The sequence below is a fragment of the Tenrec ecaudatus genome, chromosome 8, assembly GCF_050624435.1.
Source record: "Tenrec ecaudatus isolate mTenEca1 chromosome 8, mTenEca1.hap1, whole genome shotgun sequence".
Lineage (NCBI taxonomy): Eukaryota > Metazoa > Chordata > Mammalia > Afrosoricida > Tenrecidae > Tenrec > Tenrec ecaudatus.
In genome coordinates, this window is record NC_134537.1 from 6,599,393 (window position 1) to 6,617,986 (window position 18,594).

The 18,594-nt window shown below is 59.4% G+C and overlaps 2 protein-coding genes and 1 long non-coding RNA gene across 10 annotated transcripts in view; 1 reads left to right on the top strand and 2 right to left on the bottom strand.

Annotated features, from left to right (window-relative positions):
* The window catches only part of ZDHHC3 (zDHHC palmitoyltransferase 3), a 44,388-nt gene extending 35,072 nt beyond the window's left edge, over positions 1-9,316 (top strand). For 3 of the 6 annotated variants that reach the window (XM_075555949.1, XM_075555953.1, XM_075555950.1), the window contains 2 exons: positions 590-720; positions 2,410-3,178. In XM_075555949.1, coding sequence (XP_075412064.1) covers positions 590-720; positions 2,410-2,568 — 290 coding nt within the window. In that variant the 3' untranslated portion in view covers positions 2,569-3,178. Of the gene's footprint in view, positions 1-589; positions 721-2,409; positions 3,179-8,323; positions 8,350-8,894 lie in introns of those variants that run through there. The other 3 variants (XM_075555952.1, XM_075555954.1, XM_075555955.1) reach the window with 2 other exon arrangements.
* Positions 2,625-8,175, bottom strand: LOC142454738 (uncharacterized). The gene is made up of 2 exons (XR_012785704.1): positions 7,950-8,175; positions 2,625-6,473 (listed from the first exon to the last, which is right to left on the bottom strand). It is a non-coding gene; the product is annotated as an uncharacterized LOC142454738 (long non-coding RNA).
* On the bottom strand, positions 8,889-18,594 carry TMEM42 (transmembrane protein 42). 3 transcript variants are annotated; one of them, XM_075555957.1, is made up of 5 exons: positions 18,367-18,594; positions 16,200-16,346; positions 15,955-16,091; positions 10,203-10,295; positions 8,889-10,071 (listed from the first exon to the last, which is right to left on the bottom strand). In XM_075555957.1, the coding sequence occupies exons 1-5, from the start codon at positions 18,556-18,558 to the stop codon at positions 10,062-10,064; spliced, it is 579 nt and encodes a 192-aa protein (XP_075412072.1). In that variant the 5' UTR covers positions 18,559-18,594; the 3' UTR covers positions 8,889-10,061. The 3 variants fall into 3 exon arrangements, with proteins under 3 accessions (XP_075412072.1, XP_075412074.1, XP_075412073.1); XM_075555959.1 differs by lacking the exons at positions 8,889-10,071; positions 10,203-10,295 and adding an exon at positions 14,183-15,208 and having other exon boundaries at positions 15,948-16,091; XM_075555958.1 differs by lacking the exons at positions 8,889-10,071; positions 10,203-10,295 and having other exon boundaries at positions 14,183-16,091.

Here is an 18,594-nt window from a genome sequence, read left to right on the forward strand (position 1 = left end):
CAGAAGACTGCCGCTTGAAGCCCAGCCACACACCCAGGCAGCCTGGTGTTCACAGGGCAGGGAGACGGGGCTCAGGTGAGGCCTTGGGTGGGGGCAGGCTTGGGTGTTCAGAGGGCCTCCTGGGTGGGGGCCCGAGAGAACACCGACTGGGGGCTCACTTCTGGTTGGAACCTCTGGCCCCAGTAGCTGCAGAAGTAAGCGCAAGTGAGCTGGCGGTGGCGGGGCAGAGCCCCCCTGGTCAGTTGCCCTCTGCCAAGCTTTGTGTTCCTGGTGGAGGTGCAGAGTGGGCAGCCCCGGAAGCTGGTGGCCAGACTGAGCGGAGGCCTGTCCTCCAGCGCAGCCTGCAGGGCACCCTCTGAGGGGAGAGGGTCTTCCTCGGCCCGATCTGTGTGGCCCTGCTACACGCCAGCACCGGACTCAACGTCTGTCTGTCTGTGTCCGCGTGGATCTGCACTGTGCCAGGCAGCAGAGGCGGTGAGCAAGGGCTGACGGACTCGGCAGAGCTGGCTTGGCTGAGGGGGCTTCTGCAGGGACTGAGGGGTGCCTGGTGGGGAGCGCGTCCCCAGCCCCACGTGTCCCTCTCTTCCAGAGTGCAGCTCCTTCTCCCCTCCCACCACTGTCATCCTGCTGATCCTGCTGTGCTTCGAGGGGCTGCTCTTCCTCATCTTCACCGCGGTGATGTTTGGGACCCAGGTGCACTCCATCTGTACCGACGAGACGGTGAGGGGCTGCCACCGCCGCTGTACACTGGGGCAAGGGGGAGGGAGAGGCCCCTGACAAGCGTGTGCAGCAACGCTCAGGCCTTGCTCACAAGCGCGTGCACTGTGCACCCCCACTCCTGTGGGTCACATGGGAAAGGGGCCCGAGTGGGGACCCCTGGTGGTCTGGTGGTGTTTGCCTGCACACAATGCTGTGCCAACCCCTGGCGGGCACCAGGGACAGACACCTCTCCCTGTGCAGTCGAGAGAGGGGGAGCGCCTCCCAGAGGAAGGAATCCACTGATTGGGTCCTGAGGTGTCAGATGGTAGGTGTGCCCTGAGCCACCACCACCCGCCATCACTGAGCAATGGGCAGCCAGTCCTTGTCAGATCCCTCGATCCTCTCTGCCCTCGCTAAGTGCCTGCACCCCTCAGGAGGTTGGGTGGCTGGCTGGAGGAGGGGCACTCCAAGCTCTGGGAAGGAGTGGAAGCCCCTCCGGACCGCAGCTCTCAGTCAAACAATCAGCGCAGCGGGAAGCCGAGCCGTGCACTTACTGCACAGGCTGCTGGGACACACACCCCCATGCCACAGAAAATGTGGCCCATCTAAGTCTGGGGAGTGGGCCTCTGGACAGCTCAGAGGGCTGGTGACCTCAGCAACTCCTTTCTAAGAGATCCCTTAAGACCTGCAGGGACCTCAGGCCGTAACCTGCGCCTGGTCAGGATCATCCTCATGAGACTTGTGTCGGGGAGGGAGGGAGGGAGGGAGGGAAGGAGAGGGAAGGAAACCTGCCTGCAGCTCCCAGGAAAGGACCGCTTCCCTTGCGTCTATGTCTTCTGAGGTCCCTAAGCCGTAAAGAAACACTCAGACTGAGGGTCCCCCTCAAGCCCCATCTTCTCTCAGGGAGCTGCTTTGAGGGAGACCAAGGCAACGGGGCCTGCCCTGGGACCAGCTCCTTGTGAGGAAGGGAGAGGGCAGGCCCCAGGCCTGGTGTGGGAGAGGCGCAGCCCTGCGACAGCTACGGTGCCTGCCACCTCCCGCGCACCCTTGGCCTGGGGACAACCTCTACTGGGCCATAATCTGACTGCTCTGTCCTTGCGCCCTCTGGCCTGCACTAACCTCTCTCCTTCCTCTGCTGGTGACTCCCCTCTCTGACGGTTTCCTCTTGGCTGTGTCTGGCCTCTCAGCAGGGTGCTCACACCTCCTGGTTGGCAGGGCTAACTGCCCCTCAGAAGTTTGATTTCTGCTCCCCCCACACCCCTTTTTTTTCTTTTTTTCTGCAAAGTGGTCATGGTACCCTCAGATTATGCTCAGATGGATGGCCAGTGGCCATCATTATGGTCAGCCCCCCACCATCTGAGGGTCCCCCACTCCCCTCACAGCACGCACACGCATAGCACAGACACAGCACACATATCCATGCAGCACACAACACACACACACATACATGCACCCTCGCTTCTGACCAGGTTCCCGAGGAGGGGCCGCTGGCTGTGTTGATTCTCACCCCCTTCTCAGAGGGACTTGTAAACACTTATAAACATGGACCCACCAAAAGGGGGGAAAAATCGTGCTTTTTTTTGAATGACGAGGCAAAGGTCTCACGGTCGGTCTCTGAAAAGGTGCCGTCGGGTGCCCCTGGGGCTCACGGGCCTCCCTCCCCACCCGCAGGGCGGAGAGCTGACTGACCGTGTCCTGTTCTTGTTGCAGGGCATAGAGCAGCTGAAAAAGGAAGAGCGAAGATGGGCTAAAAAAACAAAGTGGATGAACATGAAGGCCGTGTTCGGCCACCCCTTCTCCCTAGGCTGGGCCAGCCCCTTTGCCACACCAGACCAGGGGAAGGCAGACCCCTACCAGTATGTGGTCTGAAGGACCCCGCCCCAGCCCGGCGGCCACGCCCATGAATGTGCACAGCGAAAAGCAACTCCTCTCAGACTCTTGTTTTTAATCTCCAGTACACATGGCTGAGCATTGCAGAGAAAAAGGAAAAAAAACCTGCCCCCGTTTTATTCGGAAAGATCATCCCCTCTGAGTTGGTTGGTTTGTTGGCAAGCCAGCCGGCTGCTCTTCCGTTTCCTCTCTCAGTGACTTCTCTGGCCTCTGGTGCCCCCTCTGCTGTCTGTGTGGCCTGACTAAACCCTGACACGGAGGGCGCTGCCTGCGGGGCCCGCCCACCTCTACTAACCTGACGGGACTGTAAACTTCAGCGGAGAGGATGACCGCCCCCCTGAGCTGCCCCGCCTCGCCCCAGGGCAGCACCGGGGCAGGAAGACAGCCCCTGGCCAGCCGACTGGCCCCTGAATGGACACGGTTTGCCCTCCTGGTTCACAAAGCCAATTGCCAGCCTTTGAACTTGATGGGCATCTGGGATGACATATGGTGATTTGGGCCGGGGTGTGGGGGTGGCGGGGCACAGACGAAAGGGATCTAATTTGTAATTCTGGATTCCGAAAATATATCCCCTCTGATTATTTGGAAAGACTGTACAGGGAAGACAATTTTTCCTTGATTACAGCTACTTACCCTCGCTCACCGCCACTGCCCCTACCACCAGCACGGCGCCAGTTAATCTGTGCTAAGGCCCACCCGCAGGTCCCACACCAGCCCTAAGATGCCCACAGTCCAACCCCTCCTCCCTCGTTAGCCCATGTCTGGGGTGGGTTCTCGTTCCCAGGCGCCAGCTCTGTAAACGTGCTCCTGCAGGTGTCCGGCTCGGTTTGGGACACGAGCCTGCCCGCCATCGCAGACCCCAACAGGGCAAGAGACCTGGCAGGTAGCCCTTCCCACGTGGGAGGCCGGTCCGTCTCTGAACAGGTGGGGTCTGGCTGCTGGAGGCGGAGGTGCGGGTTAGTGGGAGCCTCTTGCGTGAGCGCACACACGGACTCAAACCCGGATACTGACCATCGGGGACTCAAGACCTGGTCTCCGGGTTGGTTGGAAGCAGTTGCCACAAACCTCCTTCTCGGCCCTTGCCTGGGACATGTGCTCAGCCTGCCCCACGGTGTAGCTGACTTAGCCCAGTGCTCTCCCAAAACAGGAGGAACAGGCCACATGGTCTCCCCTCCGTCTGCACGTCCGGGTTCCCCAGACCTGTGAGCCGCTCTGCTCCCGCAGGGGGGCTTGGCGGGGCCAGCAGAGTGTCCGCCCACATACGCTGCCTGCTGCACCCAGTGGGAGGTTGGGTGGCGGCGGTTCTGGTGACAGGGAGTACGTCCCTCCTTTCAACACAATGCCCCATCAGGCCCCCCGCCCTGCCTCGGACTGCTCCCCTGCTATCTGTTGAGGGTCTCTCTGCTACACTTGCCAGCTGGGTCCGTTCATGGGCTACGCCAGGGAGGAGAACCCTCTCCTTCCCTCTGAGCACACAGTGGGCAGCAGTGAGCCGGAGGAAGCCGCCAAAGGTACCCACCCCACAGGGCAAGCTCAGAAAGACCGCCTCTCTGTCCAACCAAAGAGCCGCCACTTGCTTCCACCGCGCCAAGAGCCTGCTCTTTTGTGAGGCGCTGCTCTCTCAGGTCTGGCTGCGCTCCACATGCCTTGTGTTTTGAATCTCTGTCTGCCTGGGTGTCCAAGCAGTGGTCCGGGTGGCAATGACCAGAGCAGCCGAGGGGACGCTGGCCCTGCTCCTGCGGCTCAGGAACGCCCCCTCAAGGAAGGCAGCAGCTGGGCTCTGCAGTTGGGCTGGAGTTGCTGGCGTTTGGGGATGCCCTCAACATCCGCTGGCTCCAAGGGCATTTAACAAAGTAACCAAGCTTGGTCCCGTCGGCGTGGAATGGCTGAGTGTAACCGATCGTGCCAAAAATATACTGAGCCTTTTTGGGTTGTTTTTTTTTAACCATTTTGATCCTAGAAATGGAGACTTCTCACTGAGACCTGAGCATACTGTCTGTCCGTCCCAGAGAGAGGCCCTTCCACACCTCCCCTTTGATTCAGCTTCTGGGTTTTCTGTGCGCTCTGGCTGAAAAGCATGAGACCCTGCCCACTCACAGCAGATGAGCTCTCCCAGGGAGGGGGCTCCTCGCATTGTCTCAGTTCATCTTCCTGAGACTGGTCGCATGTCGCTCAGAGCCCCAGGCTGTGTGCAGTACACTGGCAGCTCCCAACCCAGTGTCCACACAACATACAGGGGTCCCGGCCACCTGGCGCAAGAGGACATCTCTGGGCACAAAGGTGGTCCCTGCGTGCTGCTGGGCACGGGACCGCTGATGGCGCTAATGGCCCCCTCCTACGAACATGAGCCAGGAGCAGCCACCACTGGAGGTGGAAAGGTTCCCACCTGCCGGTCGGCTGCAACAACCAGACAAGGACATACAAAATGCTGAGGTCCAAGGGAACCTTTGCACATTTGCTGGGGTGCACAGGCATCCTGCACGGTGACTGAATAGAGGTGCACGTGCTCCGTACCCTTAGGTTGAACCATCTCCTCTCCGAGACACTTCCTTCTGGGAAAAGCCCAAAGTATAAGACACCTGTGTGGCCCGCTTGCTGCGCACCTTGGGCCACTCCGTTGAGACCTATCAGCCCTGGTGGCAGAAACCTAAAGAAGATAGAAAGACGTCATCCTCACAGGCTCCCACCTGCCCTCCAGCCTGGCTCATTTCAAGCTTCCAGCATGTCTGCCTGCCTGCAGGAGAAACCAGCCAGGAGCAGTAGGGGTCCCAGCTATCATCCGCGATGGTGATAGAAGCCCCTGAGGGACCCTCTTTCTGGTGACTGCAGAGGATACCCAGCCAGTGGACCTCCGAGTGAGGCCCCCCAGACCTGGGAACTCGTCAGCAATGCATAACCCGCAGGCCCGGAGAATCAAAAAGAGGGAATCCCAGCCGTCTGTGCTCAAGTCTGAGAAGCCAGCGTGGGCCAGCAGGAGTCACCTGCGGGTGACCTGAGTCCAGTGTATCAGGCACGACTGTGGGGCTGGACAACGGTCCCATCGGTCCCCTCGGCCTTCCCCTCACTGAGGGCGAGTGAGCCTGTCTGTCTGTCTGTCCGATGGGGAGCCGGGGGATCTGCCTCTCCAGCATTCCTTCCTGAGCATCTCAGCGCTAGGCCTGCCTCTGCTGAGGGGGAAGCAGTAGTCCACAGGGAGGGGCAGAGGGCAGCCACCGCATAGCCTGCACTCATGCCAAGTTTTTGTCAGTGCGGCCAAGCCCACACACGAACCTTTGCTCCCCTCGGTGTAGCCCAGCACCCACCCGGTCTTCTCTCCCTGCTGTTCATCTCCGTGCCCTGAGAACCACTGCCGCCGCCGCTGAGATGACACATCTGTTCACAAGGACATGGGAATGTACCACTGACCGCAGGCCCTCCCAAACCGAAGCAAAGCATTACCTGCGGCCTGTGCAGCATGAGCACCCTAGCATAGCAAAGAGGGGTCCCCAGGGAGCCCCTCTGCTTGGGGAAACACACACACACACACACACAGAGCTGAGGAAGCAGCCCGAGGGCTGGTGGCGGGGGGAGGGGCACTGCAGAGCTGTTTGCAAAGAGCCTTCTGAGGAGGGGGCCAGGGACACCCCCATCTCAGGCCGAGAGCCAGGGTGGCCCCAATACTTCCCTTCCCCAGACCTCCGCTCTTCCTCAGCTGTAAAATCCAGAGCGCCGTCCAAACCACAGGCTGGCGCGCCGAATGACCCCCAAAGAGTGAATGCCCCTGTGCTGGCGGTGGGGCCTGGAACTGTCCTGCGTCGTCTTGGAGCCGCGGCTTCCCATCCACAGCTCCCAGGGGTCGTCACGGGCAACCTCCATCGATGGGTTTGCATCCCGCATTTTTTTTCCTTTAAGGAAATAAACATTCCCCACGTGGCGTAGCTGTAGGGTGTTTCCTGGGATGGTGCACTCGCGCGTAGTGGACGTGTACTGCCTGTCATGGGTGTGGTGACATGCGTGCGAAGCCACTGGTGACAAGGGACCACAGGAAAAGGACCCGTCAGTATGGCTGCAGTGGGGGAGGCTGGGGGGTGCCCACTTTCTGATGAGCTAGAGAGGGTCACAGCCTGCTCTTGTCCTGGGGTCTGGGCTGAGCCTCGGGGCTTTTAGTCCCACCCCCCCCCACCCCCAAGCGTGACTTCCCGTGAGGCGCTGGTGGGCCAGTCCACGGGTGGCGCCTGTGGTCAAGTCAGCGAGGTCCCCTCACCAGGAATCTCACTCCCTCGGGAGCCAGAAGTGGGTCTTTCTGGTGCCTCTCCAAAGCCTAAAGCTCAACTTTTCCCTCAGAGCCCAGCATGGGCCCTGGGCCAGTTGAAAGCAGCCTCAGTGGACGCCCCGGGGCATACGGGTCCACAATCACGCCCTCCCCATGTGTCAGGGCCCAGAGAATGGTCTCTTCTTCCCAGACTCAGGACCGGTTCCCCCGTGGGCACTCACCCACTTAACTGATGAGTGATTGCGCTCTGCTGTGGACAGCCCCAGGTTCTGTCTGGAAAGGTTTTAAGTCTTGCCCCCTACTCACCCCAAAACATATATATTTTTTTATCAAGCCATAGGGCAGAAATCAACCCCAGGGCAGGAATGTTTATAGAATAGCATCAGCTAGTGAACATGCCTCGTTAAATAAGTGTCTCTCATGATCCTGTCTGCTGGTCCGAACCCAACCGTGGCATCATGGGTCCTGTTTCCTTCCTCTTCGTCAATCCAGGGCCTGACCTACTAGATCTCATGACCTTGGCCCTTGTTGACTCTGGTGAAGGTCACACGACAGAAAGGTCACCACCTAAAAAGTGACCATCCGGTGACGCCAATTGCTTGCAAACATTGCCAGGCCACAGCCACCACCTCTGCCACTCCAGACCTTGACCTTTCTAAGGGCCAGCCTGTAGGCCGTCCGTCCCAGGGAGGCGGACTGATGCTGGCTTTCTGGGGTGGAGGTTGAGGTGGGGCCGTTGGGTGAGGGGGAGAGGTAGCCTTCCTTCCCTGGGCCTGGGCGATGCCTGGTGTCCACCCCTCGTTGTCGGTGCTTGTCTGCAGCTGGGCGCCTCATTCCCGACCTCTTGGCGGAAGGTGAGAGGTACAAAGCGCCTCCCTTACAAAATGACCCTCCCTCCCCTCCCCATTCCCATAGACGTGCAGGTTCCGCAGAGGGAGAAAGACAGGGTTTTCTGCTCCGGTAAAAACATTACAGTCCTGGGAGAAGCACCCCCTCCCCCCAAGGCAGTTCCACCCGTCCTACTGGGTCCCCACGCGCGTCGGCGTCTACCCATGGCAAGTTCAGTTTCGAGTCTGGGGAGACACTGAGAGCACATTCGTCCACTTACACGTTTTTGTGTTGCTTACAAACATCAAGGCTGCCAGTGTCTGAGGTCTCACGGGAATGGGGAGCGCAGAGAAGGCTTGGGCCCAAGGTGCGGTCAGAGGTCATCGTGTGTGCTGCCTGGTGGGGTGGAGCTCCCCGGGCAGGGTCTCTAGGAAAGAGAAGCAAAGTCTGCGTGGGAGGCTTTCCGAGGAGGCCTGGCGTGGTAGGAATACTGCCGGTGCCTGGCAAGCCCACCGCAGAGCCCTGGGCTTCCACCAGAAGAGGCCCCTCTGGGGGGGTTGGTGGGGGGGGGGGGAGCGCTTGGACAGACTGACCTGACTAGGCCTCTAACTCCTTTGGGCTTCTCTTATCCCCACCCCCTCTCTGGCCCGGCAGCAAGTCCCGCCGACACCCAGTGGCAGGTGAGTGGGCAGCAGGGGCCGGCTACAGGTTATCCCTTCTGCATGGCCAGCCCTCACTGTCCAGGTGGTCCTGTGCTGCCCACTGCATGTGCCAGCACCTGCTCGCTCCCTCCCTCGCCCAGTGTGTAGTGTGGCCCCGCATGTGCCACCCTCCTCGGTGCTGTCTGCTGCACCCTCCACCCCCCATGGAGAGAGTGTCCCGGAATAGTCAGGGGAGTCACCAGGACTAGTGGTCTCCAAGATGGCTGGCCCAGCCATACCAGGATGTTTCTCGCAGGCCCTCAGCCACCAGTGCCAGGACCCTGCCCAGCAGTGGGCCTTGTCCAGGCTGCTGCTCCTGGGAAGAGGGGGAGGGGAGGGGCACGGAGGGTTGGGTGGGAAACGGGCCAACTCCTCAGGAAGGGCCTGCTTGCCAACCCCCTTCCCCTGCTGCTCCCACACGTGGCCTCCCAGAGGCAGCCCAGCCCCCACTGCCCCCGCCCTGTGGGCCCCATACGGTGCCGTGGCAGTGACTGCAGACCCTCTCTCCCCCCGCATCCCTCCAGAGCATCGAGCGCCTCAAGAGGAAGCAGCAGCCCCGGGAGCGCACAGGCAGCTGGGAGACGGTGAAGGAGGCCTTTGGCGGCGACTTCTCGCTGAACTGGTTCAGCCCTTTCTCCCGACCCTGCCAGCCAGCGGCCTCCCAAAGCACGGACTGGGTGCAGCGGGCGGCCTCGCTGTCGAGCACGGACAACACGGAGACCACGGAGGAGCAGTCCGAGGAGCACAAGGAGGAGGACTCCGTGGAAGTGACAGATGAGTAGGCCCTGCTGCTGCCGCCGCCACCACCAAGAAGAGCAAACCAACACGGGCAGCCCCAGAGCCTGGCAGCCTGCCCAAGGGGGCCGGGGGGACTTTGACTCAGGGGGCTCGTGGCTTTGGGGCCCCTGTACCTCCCTGCCCAACAGAGAACACTGTGCAAAGGAAAGAGCTCGCCCTGGTTTTTCTCGGAGGGAAGTCTGGGAGCCTGAGGGCTTGGCTTCCGGGAACCAAGTGTCAGGATAGCGGGCCTGGGGTGGGAAACCACCATCCAGAGGGACCAGCCTGAGCTCCTAGGAAGCCATTGGCTGCCACGGCTGCCTTCCTGGGGGGAGACTCGGTTTGAGAGGACCCCGGTGCAGGGCTACACACACACACTCAGACATGCCCAGGAGAGAAGGGAGTCTGAGCTCTGACAGTGGCACCCCCAATTCGCACCCACTTCACACACCGGTGTCGTCTCCCCCCACCCCACCCGAGTCGGGCAGCTCAGAGCGGCAGCCAGGTTTGTGTCTCAGGCACAGATGTGCCTGCTCACAGCTGAGAGAGGAGACCCTAACTCAGCTCTCCCTCCTGGAGGGAACCTGACAGCCCACCCTGCCCATGTGTGTAGGCCAGTATGTCTGTGTGAGTTGACTAGAGAAACAGATCCAGAGAGGTCATGTATGCGTAAGAGAGAGCTTTATGTCAGAGTCATTCTACATTGAGAACATCCAGTCCAGATCAAGCCCATTAAGTCCCATAGTAGCCCCTATGTCCAGTCTCAGTCTATTAATTCAGACTCACACAACACATGCAATGACGCCAAATGGGTGGAAAGTCTAGTGGATCCAGTGGTGGTGGAAACATCTCAGCGCTAGCATGGGTCTCCATATGGCTCCTCCAGTTCCAGGATTCTGGCTCCATCAGTATAGCTACATGTGTCTGGTCAGCAGGAAGATGAAGCAGCAAGTGTTTGTGGGCCTCCAGCGATCTATTTATCTCCTTAGCGCCTCCAAATGAGGTCATCACACTGTGACCTGATTGACAGACTAGACCCCACCCCTTCACCTTACCTAGTCTCTTGTTGACAGCAGATTATATAACCACCAGTGTCCCAGATGGCATCCACCTTGTTTCTCTGGAGGGATGGGAGGGTGTTGGTGAACCTGGAGGGAGGGAGACAGACAGACAGACAAATATCACACTCTACCAATATGAGCCTGGGCCCTGGATAACTCCATTTGAAGCTTGATCATCAATGAATATCCAAACTGTGGTTCTTGAACTCCAAAACCCCATTCCAATAGGGGGGGGCTGCAGGGAGCATCTTCACAAAGCACATCAGAAGGGTGCGTGTCCTGGCTCCTTCTAGCCACGCCTGAGCTTTTGTTCCTCTCTTAGCGCCCCCCTTTCTCCCCCAAACAGCTGAGAGCCCAGACACCGAGGCGGCTCTGTGCAGACTCTCCCAGCCCCAGACGAAGCATGAGACTCTGGCTTTAGCCCCTGGTTCCATGGGGAAGATATCAGAGTTCAGAGGTGCAGCCCTAAGATGCGAAGAAAAGGGTTGGATGAATGTGGAAAACCAGGAAGCATCAAGCCACAGGCTGGTGACCCTGGCTGAGACCTACCAGCAACAGGGTCTGGGGTTAATTGCTTTCCACCCTGCTCTGCTCAGATGGGGCCCATCCAAGAGTGCCCCCCACCCCACTGAGTAGCCACAGCCTGCAGGCTCGTGTCCACGGTCCCAATCAGCCTCATATGGGTTCATGACAATGAAAGCGCCCAGGTCTGCCCTAGAGCTGACTGAGCAGGGCATGGATATGCCAAGCTCTGGGAGACAGTCCCCACACATCTGCTTTACTCCCCCATCAGAAGGCAGCCCCAGTGCCAGCACCAAGCCAGAGGCCCAGGGCCGAGGGTGGCAACAGGCTGGGCTGAGTCCAGGGTGGAGGTCAGAGGAGAGTGCAGCACAACTTGGACTTGAATGTACCTCCTTTGGAGCCAGTGTGGCCTGAAAGCAGAGGTCCCCCCAGCCCCCAAACCAAGTCCACTTTCTTGGAGCCTCAAGAAAGGAAGGCAGGGGGTGGGGTTGGGGGCATTCTACATGCTCACTGCTTGCCCTCCTGTCTCCCCACATCACTCCTTCCTTACCCCGAGAGTGGCTAGACTGAACCACCACCAGGGTGAGCTGGGTGGCGACCAGTTCAGCCCCAAGCCAGTGGCCACTGTGGACACAGTGTGGTGTTCTGAGCAGCATCCAATGGACAGAATTGCCACCAATGCCCAGCAAGAGGAGTGTCCCTGGGAGACCAGGCAGGGCACTGGCCTCCGCTGCCACCTTTGAGAGACAAGCCCTTGACTCGGCACAGGGGACACTGGGAAGCGTCCTTTTTTCTGGGTTGGCCTCCAGGGGCACCCCTGGGAGAGCTGCCTTCCCCAGGAAACAGGTAAGGGTCACCAGTCTCCCCAGGCTGTTTGCCCCCTTCACCCTACAAGCAGCTGTTGAATGCCGACTGTATGCCAGGGTCAAGGGCATCGAGTCTGAAGTTTACTGCTTTGGACTCTGCCCAGCTATCGGGCCCAAGGGGGAAGGGCATCGGACCTAAAGTCACTGGCTTCAACACACACAATGGCTCTCATTCAGCCTGTATTGGTACCCCCCTGGGGGGGTGTCCAATTAAGCCATAGAGAAAGACTGGACATCCTGAATCCCAGCCCCCAAAGAGCTACTCCCCAGACCCAGGAAGTTCAAACAGCTTGCCAGATGCCCAGGGGACCACAGGATACCCAGGACGGGATGCTCTCAGAGACACTCCGTGAAAATTCACACCGAAAAAGCCAGGGGACTCGAATGGTCAGGTCAGCTGCTTGACGCAATCTGAGTCAGATGAAAAGCATATGAATCATGTGGCAGAATGGAAGTTCCGAATGCGCTTAAGTTAATTACTGAGGGCTTCCAGCCAGACCAAGTCCACGCTAGATCCACGCCCGGCTGAGCAGTGGCCTTTCTGCCCCTGAATCAATGGTTCAACAAGGCCCAGGGTGATTCTTGCTGTTAAAATGTGGCCTCTGACGTAGTACATCTGGGTGGGCAGGCAAGTGTCCGGCAGAGGGCAGGACCAGAACAAGCCAGGTTGAAGCTCAAAAGTTAACAGAGAAATTCACACAGGGTGGAGCCGCGCCCATGGTGATGGAGGGAATGGGTGCTACAGCTCAGGGGTTCCCCCAGGCCTGCCCAGCAGCCGGGCATGCTACGGAGCTGACTCCTGCTGGGCAGCTCCCGGCACCAAGAAAGGTCGTGGGGGTCAGGCAGGCCTTTACTCTGGGTCACCAACCCCTACTGAACGGAGCCTGGGAGCATCTGTCTCCAGGTCTAGGGGCTCCAAGGTGGTCTCCTGCCCACCTCCCTCGGGCCCCGTGGGGGCTCCCAGCACAGAGGAGAGGCAGTGGGCAGAGGACTGCCGGGAGCACCCTGGCTGGTGGCAGCAGATTTAGAAGCCAACAGGCCCTGGGGACCTCCAAGGTGATTGTCACACTCTGGGGCAGCTATTACCTCTGAGAGTCCCAGAGCTTTCCACTGTAAAACTCCACACCTTCTCCCTGGCTTGCGCAGAACCTTCAGCAGGTCCTACAGTGCTGGGACCAGGCCCCCCTGTGACCTCAGCTGCTGCCTGTCCATTCCAGCCTGTCACTACACCCACTGGACAACCCACTGGCCCGGCCAGGTTGGGTCGTGCACCCTAGCTTCCGGAGTTCCTTCCCACTTGTCTCATGGGTCTGGGACCCGAGTGAGACCCCTGAGGCACTGGCACATTTCCTGCCTCCGTCCTTCTTACCGCTCAGCCCATCCCACTCCCCCAACAGCCCCGACTAGCAGCCAGGGCACATATCGCTGATACCCCCAGGACCCCTCCTCTCAGAGTCTTGGGGTCTGTCTGCCGCACCTGGCTGGTGGAGGAGACACTGATACAGCGCCATAAAAAGCCGCGGCTGCTCCTGGGCCTCAGTTTCCTCTCCAAAAACATGGTGGCTTTAAGTCAGCTGCTTCCCAAAGCCAGCGTCCCCCGCTCACATGGCTCAAACACCCCTGGTTTGATGGCTGTTCGCATCTCACGGACAGGCACAGGCGTCTCCAAAAAAGAGCATCTGTTTCATGACGAAATCCACACGAAAGGAACCATCTAGTTCCTCCCGACTCCCAGCATGGTCTGTCCCCGGTCAGGGGTGATACAAATGCAGACAAGTAGCTGGGCAGCCATGCCTCTGCCGGGCACCTGCATTGGGGTAGGGATGAGAAAGAGCGAGAAAGCATGCCTGAGTCATGATCTGCTAAAGCAGAGTCACAGTAGAGAGCCACAGCCAGCCTGGGGGAACTACACGCCTCGCTCGCTCCTTCTGACTCAGGGCAGCCCTAAAGGGCACACTAGAATGGCACTTAGGGGCTTCCCAGGATGGAAAGGAGTAGGGAGCCTCATCTTTCTCCTGAGGAGCGACTGGTGGTTTTCAACTGCTGACCTTGCTGTGAGCAGCCCAGCACATAAACTACTATGCCACGAGGGCTTCTCTAAGTACACATCTGTGTGTGTATGTAAACGCACATGTGTATGTCTAAGTATATATGTATGTCTATATGTTTATTCATTCAGCACCAATAATTGGACATCCTGAGTTTATCAGACTTTAAGGAATTCAAGAACGAATCCAGACCCACCACAGGCAGCCTTATCTACACCCTAGCCTTCCCTAAGGAGGCTCCCTCTTAGGTGGGGAAGGCATATGCAGGGACCGCAAAAGCAGACAACAGCCAGCGCCCTGCTTCTCCACCCTTCCCTCTGGCCCCTCAGCTGCATCTCCACAGAAATGTCAGAGAGTCGTCTAAAGCAGGGCCAAACTCCTAGTCTGCTCAGAACCCCTGCTCTCGGTGCATCTACTGGGGTGTTGGCCACAGCCCCCCACATCTAGGACTGTGACAAGCCCTCCCATGGGCCAGGGCTGCAGGCTGACAATGCCGTGTCAGGTGGGTTGACCAGAGAAACGAAGGCAGAGACGCGCCTCTGTGTGCACGAGAGAGCTTTATATCAAGAGTCCTTAGATATCAAGTTGATAGCCCAGCCAGTCCCACTCAAGTCCGGACGACGATACGAGTCCTTAAGTCCCTCTTCAGTCTCAGGCAGCCACATGCAATGATGCAGAATGCAGGGAGATCACAGGCCGGTGGGTGCAAAGCCGTGTTGCCCAATGGCAGTGGTCATATCACAGGGCTCGCAGCAGCCAGGGTCAGTCAGCAGTGAGGTGAAGGCAGAGAGGGTGAGGTTCCCAGAACCTTCCTTATGAGAAGGCCACGCCCATCGGGAGGCACCCTCAGTCTGCGACCTGATTGACAGGTTGAATTCCAGCCCCTGCACTCTGTATCTCTTCACGTTCACTTGAAATGATGCATCTGCCACAACCTTGGGTACATCGGTACAAGAGGCAGCAGCACCAGGGAACTTGCCAGGGAGTCTTCAGTACAGGGCTTTTCACCGGACAAAGTTCTAACTGGCCCCCGTTCACCGGGGGAGGGCCCGGAGCCCGTGTCTGCCAGCCCGGCACTCGCTGGGCACGACCTCCCCACCCTCGTGCTGATTTCACATATGAGATTCCGGTATCCACCCAACATCACCCCATTGGTTCCTTCAGAGCAGGGACTGTAGCCGCTCCCTGTCGAGGTTCCCCACGGCAATCCCAGCTCACAAGAGGCACCCGCTCGCTGTCTGCGGAGGGGATAGCTGCTGTCGTCCTCACCCAGAGTGGCTGGTGAGCCTGTGGTCATTGAAACTTCACGTGACAGCACGCATGGCCTCAGGCAGGGCTGCTGTGAACGGGCGCATACTGAGTGCACAGGGGAAGCAGCCATGTCCCTCAACCCACAGGGAACCTTAGCAAGGGCGGGCCAAATGAACAGAGAGCTGCCAGGTCCCTATGGGCGTCCAGGGGAGAAGGGGAGTGCGCAGGGAATTTGAACATCCATGCACCCACGTAGCACCTCAGATAGCATCCAAGGGACCGGGGTGGCAGGAAACTGCAGAACATCTGGGATCTAAAGGAGGAAGGAAAGAGGATGGGGGCAGAGGGGTGATCTTTCCGATCAGTGTCTTTCCTGAGAAGCAAAACAAGACAAACCAAGGTCTCCCAAGCAAGGTCCCCGCTCCTCTCCTGGAAAGCCCGGGGTGGGGGTCGGGGTGGCGCAGAGCTCTGGCCAGCTGTGACCACAGGAGAAAGTGGGGACTGGGCTGTGTGCAAGCGGGGGGGGGGGGGCGCACACTGGGGAAGCCAGCTCACTCTGGCTGCTACTGTTTACTGTGCAGAGCGGGAGAGATGAAGATCTCAGAGCAGGTCGCCCAGAATCAAAAACAACACCCAGAGTTTATTATTCACCCATCTTCCTTCTCCCGCTGCAGTGACACACGCAGGGCCCAGCTGGCCTGGCCCGGGACATCGATGCGCCCCCACCAGTCCCAGACCTGAGTGCCACACCACTCTGACTGGCCTTGGTAGGGCCACATGGTGACGACAACAACGAAGATGATCATGGCTTCAGGTGCCACACCAAAAGGAGACGCCCGGGGCCGCCGGCCTCGGCCACAGCTCCCGTGCCAGCAGAGCAGTACAGATACTCCTGTGTAGGAGCCCTTGGGACACTGCTACAGCCACCGCCCTTTCCGCAGCCCTGCTTCCCCTGAGAGCAGGTGGCCTGGCGGGCCCCTCCTCTGGTGGAGCCGGGATGCCCCTTCTCCCTCCAGCTGGTCCTCCATCCGACCGTCCCACCATCTGCCCACCGCCTACTGCAGCTTATGCGGGAGGGCCTTCCAGGTGGGCGGGAGCTTCCTGTGGATCAGGGTGAGACCGCAGAGGATGAGGAACACGCCGCCCCACCACAGGACCTCCTGGAACTCCCCGTACAGCACGTAGCCCAGGAACGCCTGCAGAACAGACGTGCATTCAGTCCCCTGGGCAAGTAACCCCAGGGGGGCCAAGGGCAAGGGGATCTTCCTCCCTCCAGGAGCCCGGGCTGGGGAGGGGCTACTCACGGAGCTGAGGATGTTTGAAAACGTCACAGTCACCGACGCGATGGCCGAAGACATGGAGAAGCTGAGGCCCCGGCTGAAGAACGTCCACATCAGAGAGTTGGTGAGTGCCATCCCCACGATGCCCAGCACGCACAGGCCCATGTGCACCTGCAGGAGGAGGGGGTCACTGCAGCCACGCCCACTCTCCACGCACCCAGGCACTGAGGAGGCTGCCGGGACTCCAAGGTGTGCGGCACACCTGCTTTACACAGGAAAGCGACTCAGGCCACCTAACATTGGCTCTCTTGCTGGCTATGTGGATCCTGGTGGCACAGTGGTTACTTACTGAGCTGCGATCCAAAAGGCCAGCAGTTCAAAACTACCAGCTGCTCTGAGGGAGAGATGAGGCTTTCTACTCCTGAAAGAGTAACAGTCTGGGGAAGCCACAGGGCAGTTCTCCCAGCCTATAAGGCCTTTTTTTCTTCTTTCTTCCCTATAGTATCCATATGAGTCAGCCTTGACTGGTGAGTTTTCAGTTTGCTCGCCACATGGCCTTGGGCAGGAGGAAATGCTACCTCTAAGTCGTGTTTACTTATCACCAGGCCCTTACTAGAAGCTTCCGGGTGGTGGTGGTGGTGGGGGTACAGTGGTTACATGCTGGGCTTGGATCCACAAGGTCGACCTTTAGAAATCATCAGCCCGCTCTGCAGGAGAAAGAAGGGGCTTTCTACTCCTATAAAGAGTTCCAGTCTCGGAAACTCGCATGGGGCAGGTCTACCCTGTCCTACCGGGGTCGCTGTGGGTCAGAATCGACTGAATGGCAGTGTGGTTTGAGTTGAGCCACTGACTGATTTCCAACCACAAGATTAGCCCCAAAGGGCCTCCTACTCAGGAGGAATCTGGGAGTCTAGCCAGGTTCCAGCCTACTCAGGCTACCCCTCCTGGGGACCATGTCATTTTTCCACTCAGCAGATCCTGAGGCAAGTTGACTGCGTGCATTCTAACCTTCTCCATGCCTTCGCTTCACAGATGAAGAACAGGAGGTGCACATGAAGTCACTTGCCCGACTGCCACTGCTGGTGAGCCTCCCGAGTCACACCCAGGTTGTGGGGCTCTATGCTCTCTGCAGCAGCGCACACAACCCCCACCCCTTGCGAGACCACCACTACAGACCATCTGACTCCTTTTCCAACACTTGCTGACTTTCCAACACTTGCTGACTCCTTTTGGTGTCTTGGTTTAAGGAGAGGGCCGAGACAGAGGAGGGGTGTGCACTAGGTTGTATTCTCCTCCCTGGTGAGGGCTACTTCCTCTGGAGACTGCCCAGACCTCGTAGCCTCGGGTCTTTCTGGAACACCGCCCCCCCACCCCAACAGCTGAGGGCAACGTCTTGAGCAATAGATGCCTTCTTGTCATTTACACAAAGGCATAGTGTGGGGAAGGTGTCAACTAGTTATTTATTTATTTAAAGGGGCCTACTTCACACCTGAACAGACTAGAATACCCCCTGCTGCAGAGAGCCCCTCTTCAGCCTTGCCCCAGACCCTCCATCCCACAACCAACAGGCTATGAATGCAAACACGGCAGCTCCCAATGGATTATGGCCAAGGAGGGTCGAACCCAAATCATCCTGGCCCTGTCTGCCCCACCTGGGGGCTAGCCCTGGGTTGCAGACACAGCCAGACCTCTAGCCAGCAGAGCCCGGCTTATGATTCAGGCTGAGAGATAAAGAGAAGAGCTGGCACCTTAGCAGTTCTGGGACTCAGGAGGCTCCAGAACGTCCCTCTCCGTCTTCCCTGCTACTCAGGAACGCAACATTCCCACCAGCAGGATAGACCAGTCAGAACACCTGTTATTTACGGCGCCACGATGGGCGATGGGCTTCTCACCTTGAGTCAACGTGGCGAGATTACAATGAGAGGCAGAGGGTGGACGTCTTCCCCAAGAACGAACTAGCCCCATCGAGGGAGGGAAGGCTCTAGGCCTCTGGTCCCTGTCATCGCCTACACTGCACGCGATTCAGCGTCCGAGGATGCTCTCCCAGCCCGGCTGAGGGCAGCAGGCCTCAGAGCGGCGCGGCGGGGGGAGGCCTCGGTGCCCACCCGCCCCGGGCCCCGCCGCACGCCCTCCGCCCGCCCCGCCCGCCAGCCAGCCCGCCCGCCCGCAGCAGCCGCGCCCCGGGCTCGACCTCGCTGCTGAAGGCCAGCTTGGCGGAGGCGGCGGCCAGGGCCCCGAACGCGCCGGCACACAGGCAGTTGAACACGCCCCAGAAGCGGCGCCGCATCGCGCCGGCCTGGCGGCGCGGGGGGAACTCGGCGGGGGTGTCGGGGTAGGCGGCCGCGCACACCGCGCCGCTCGGGGGCCGCGGACTCTGAGCCATGGTGTCCGCCGACAACGCCGCGCTCGCCCGCCCGCC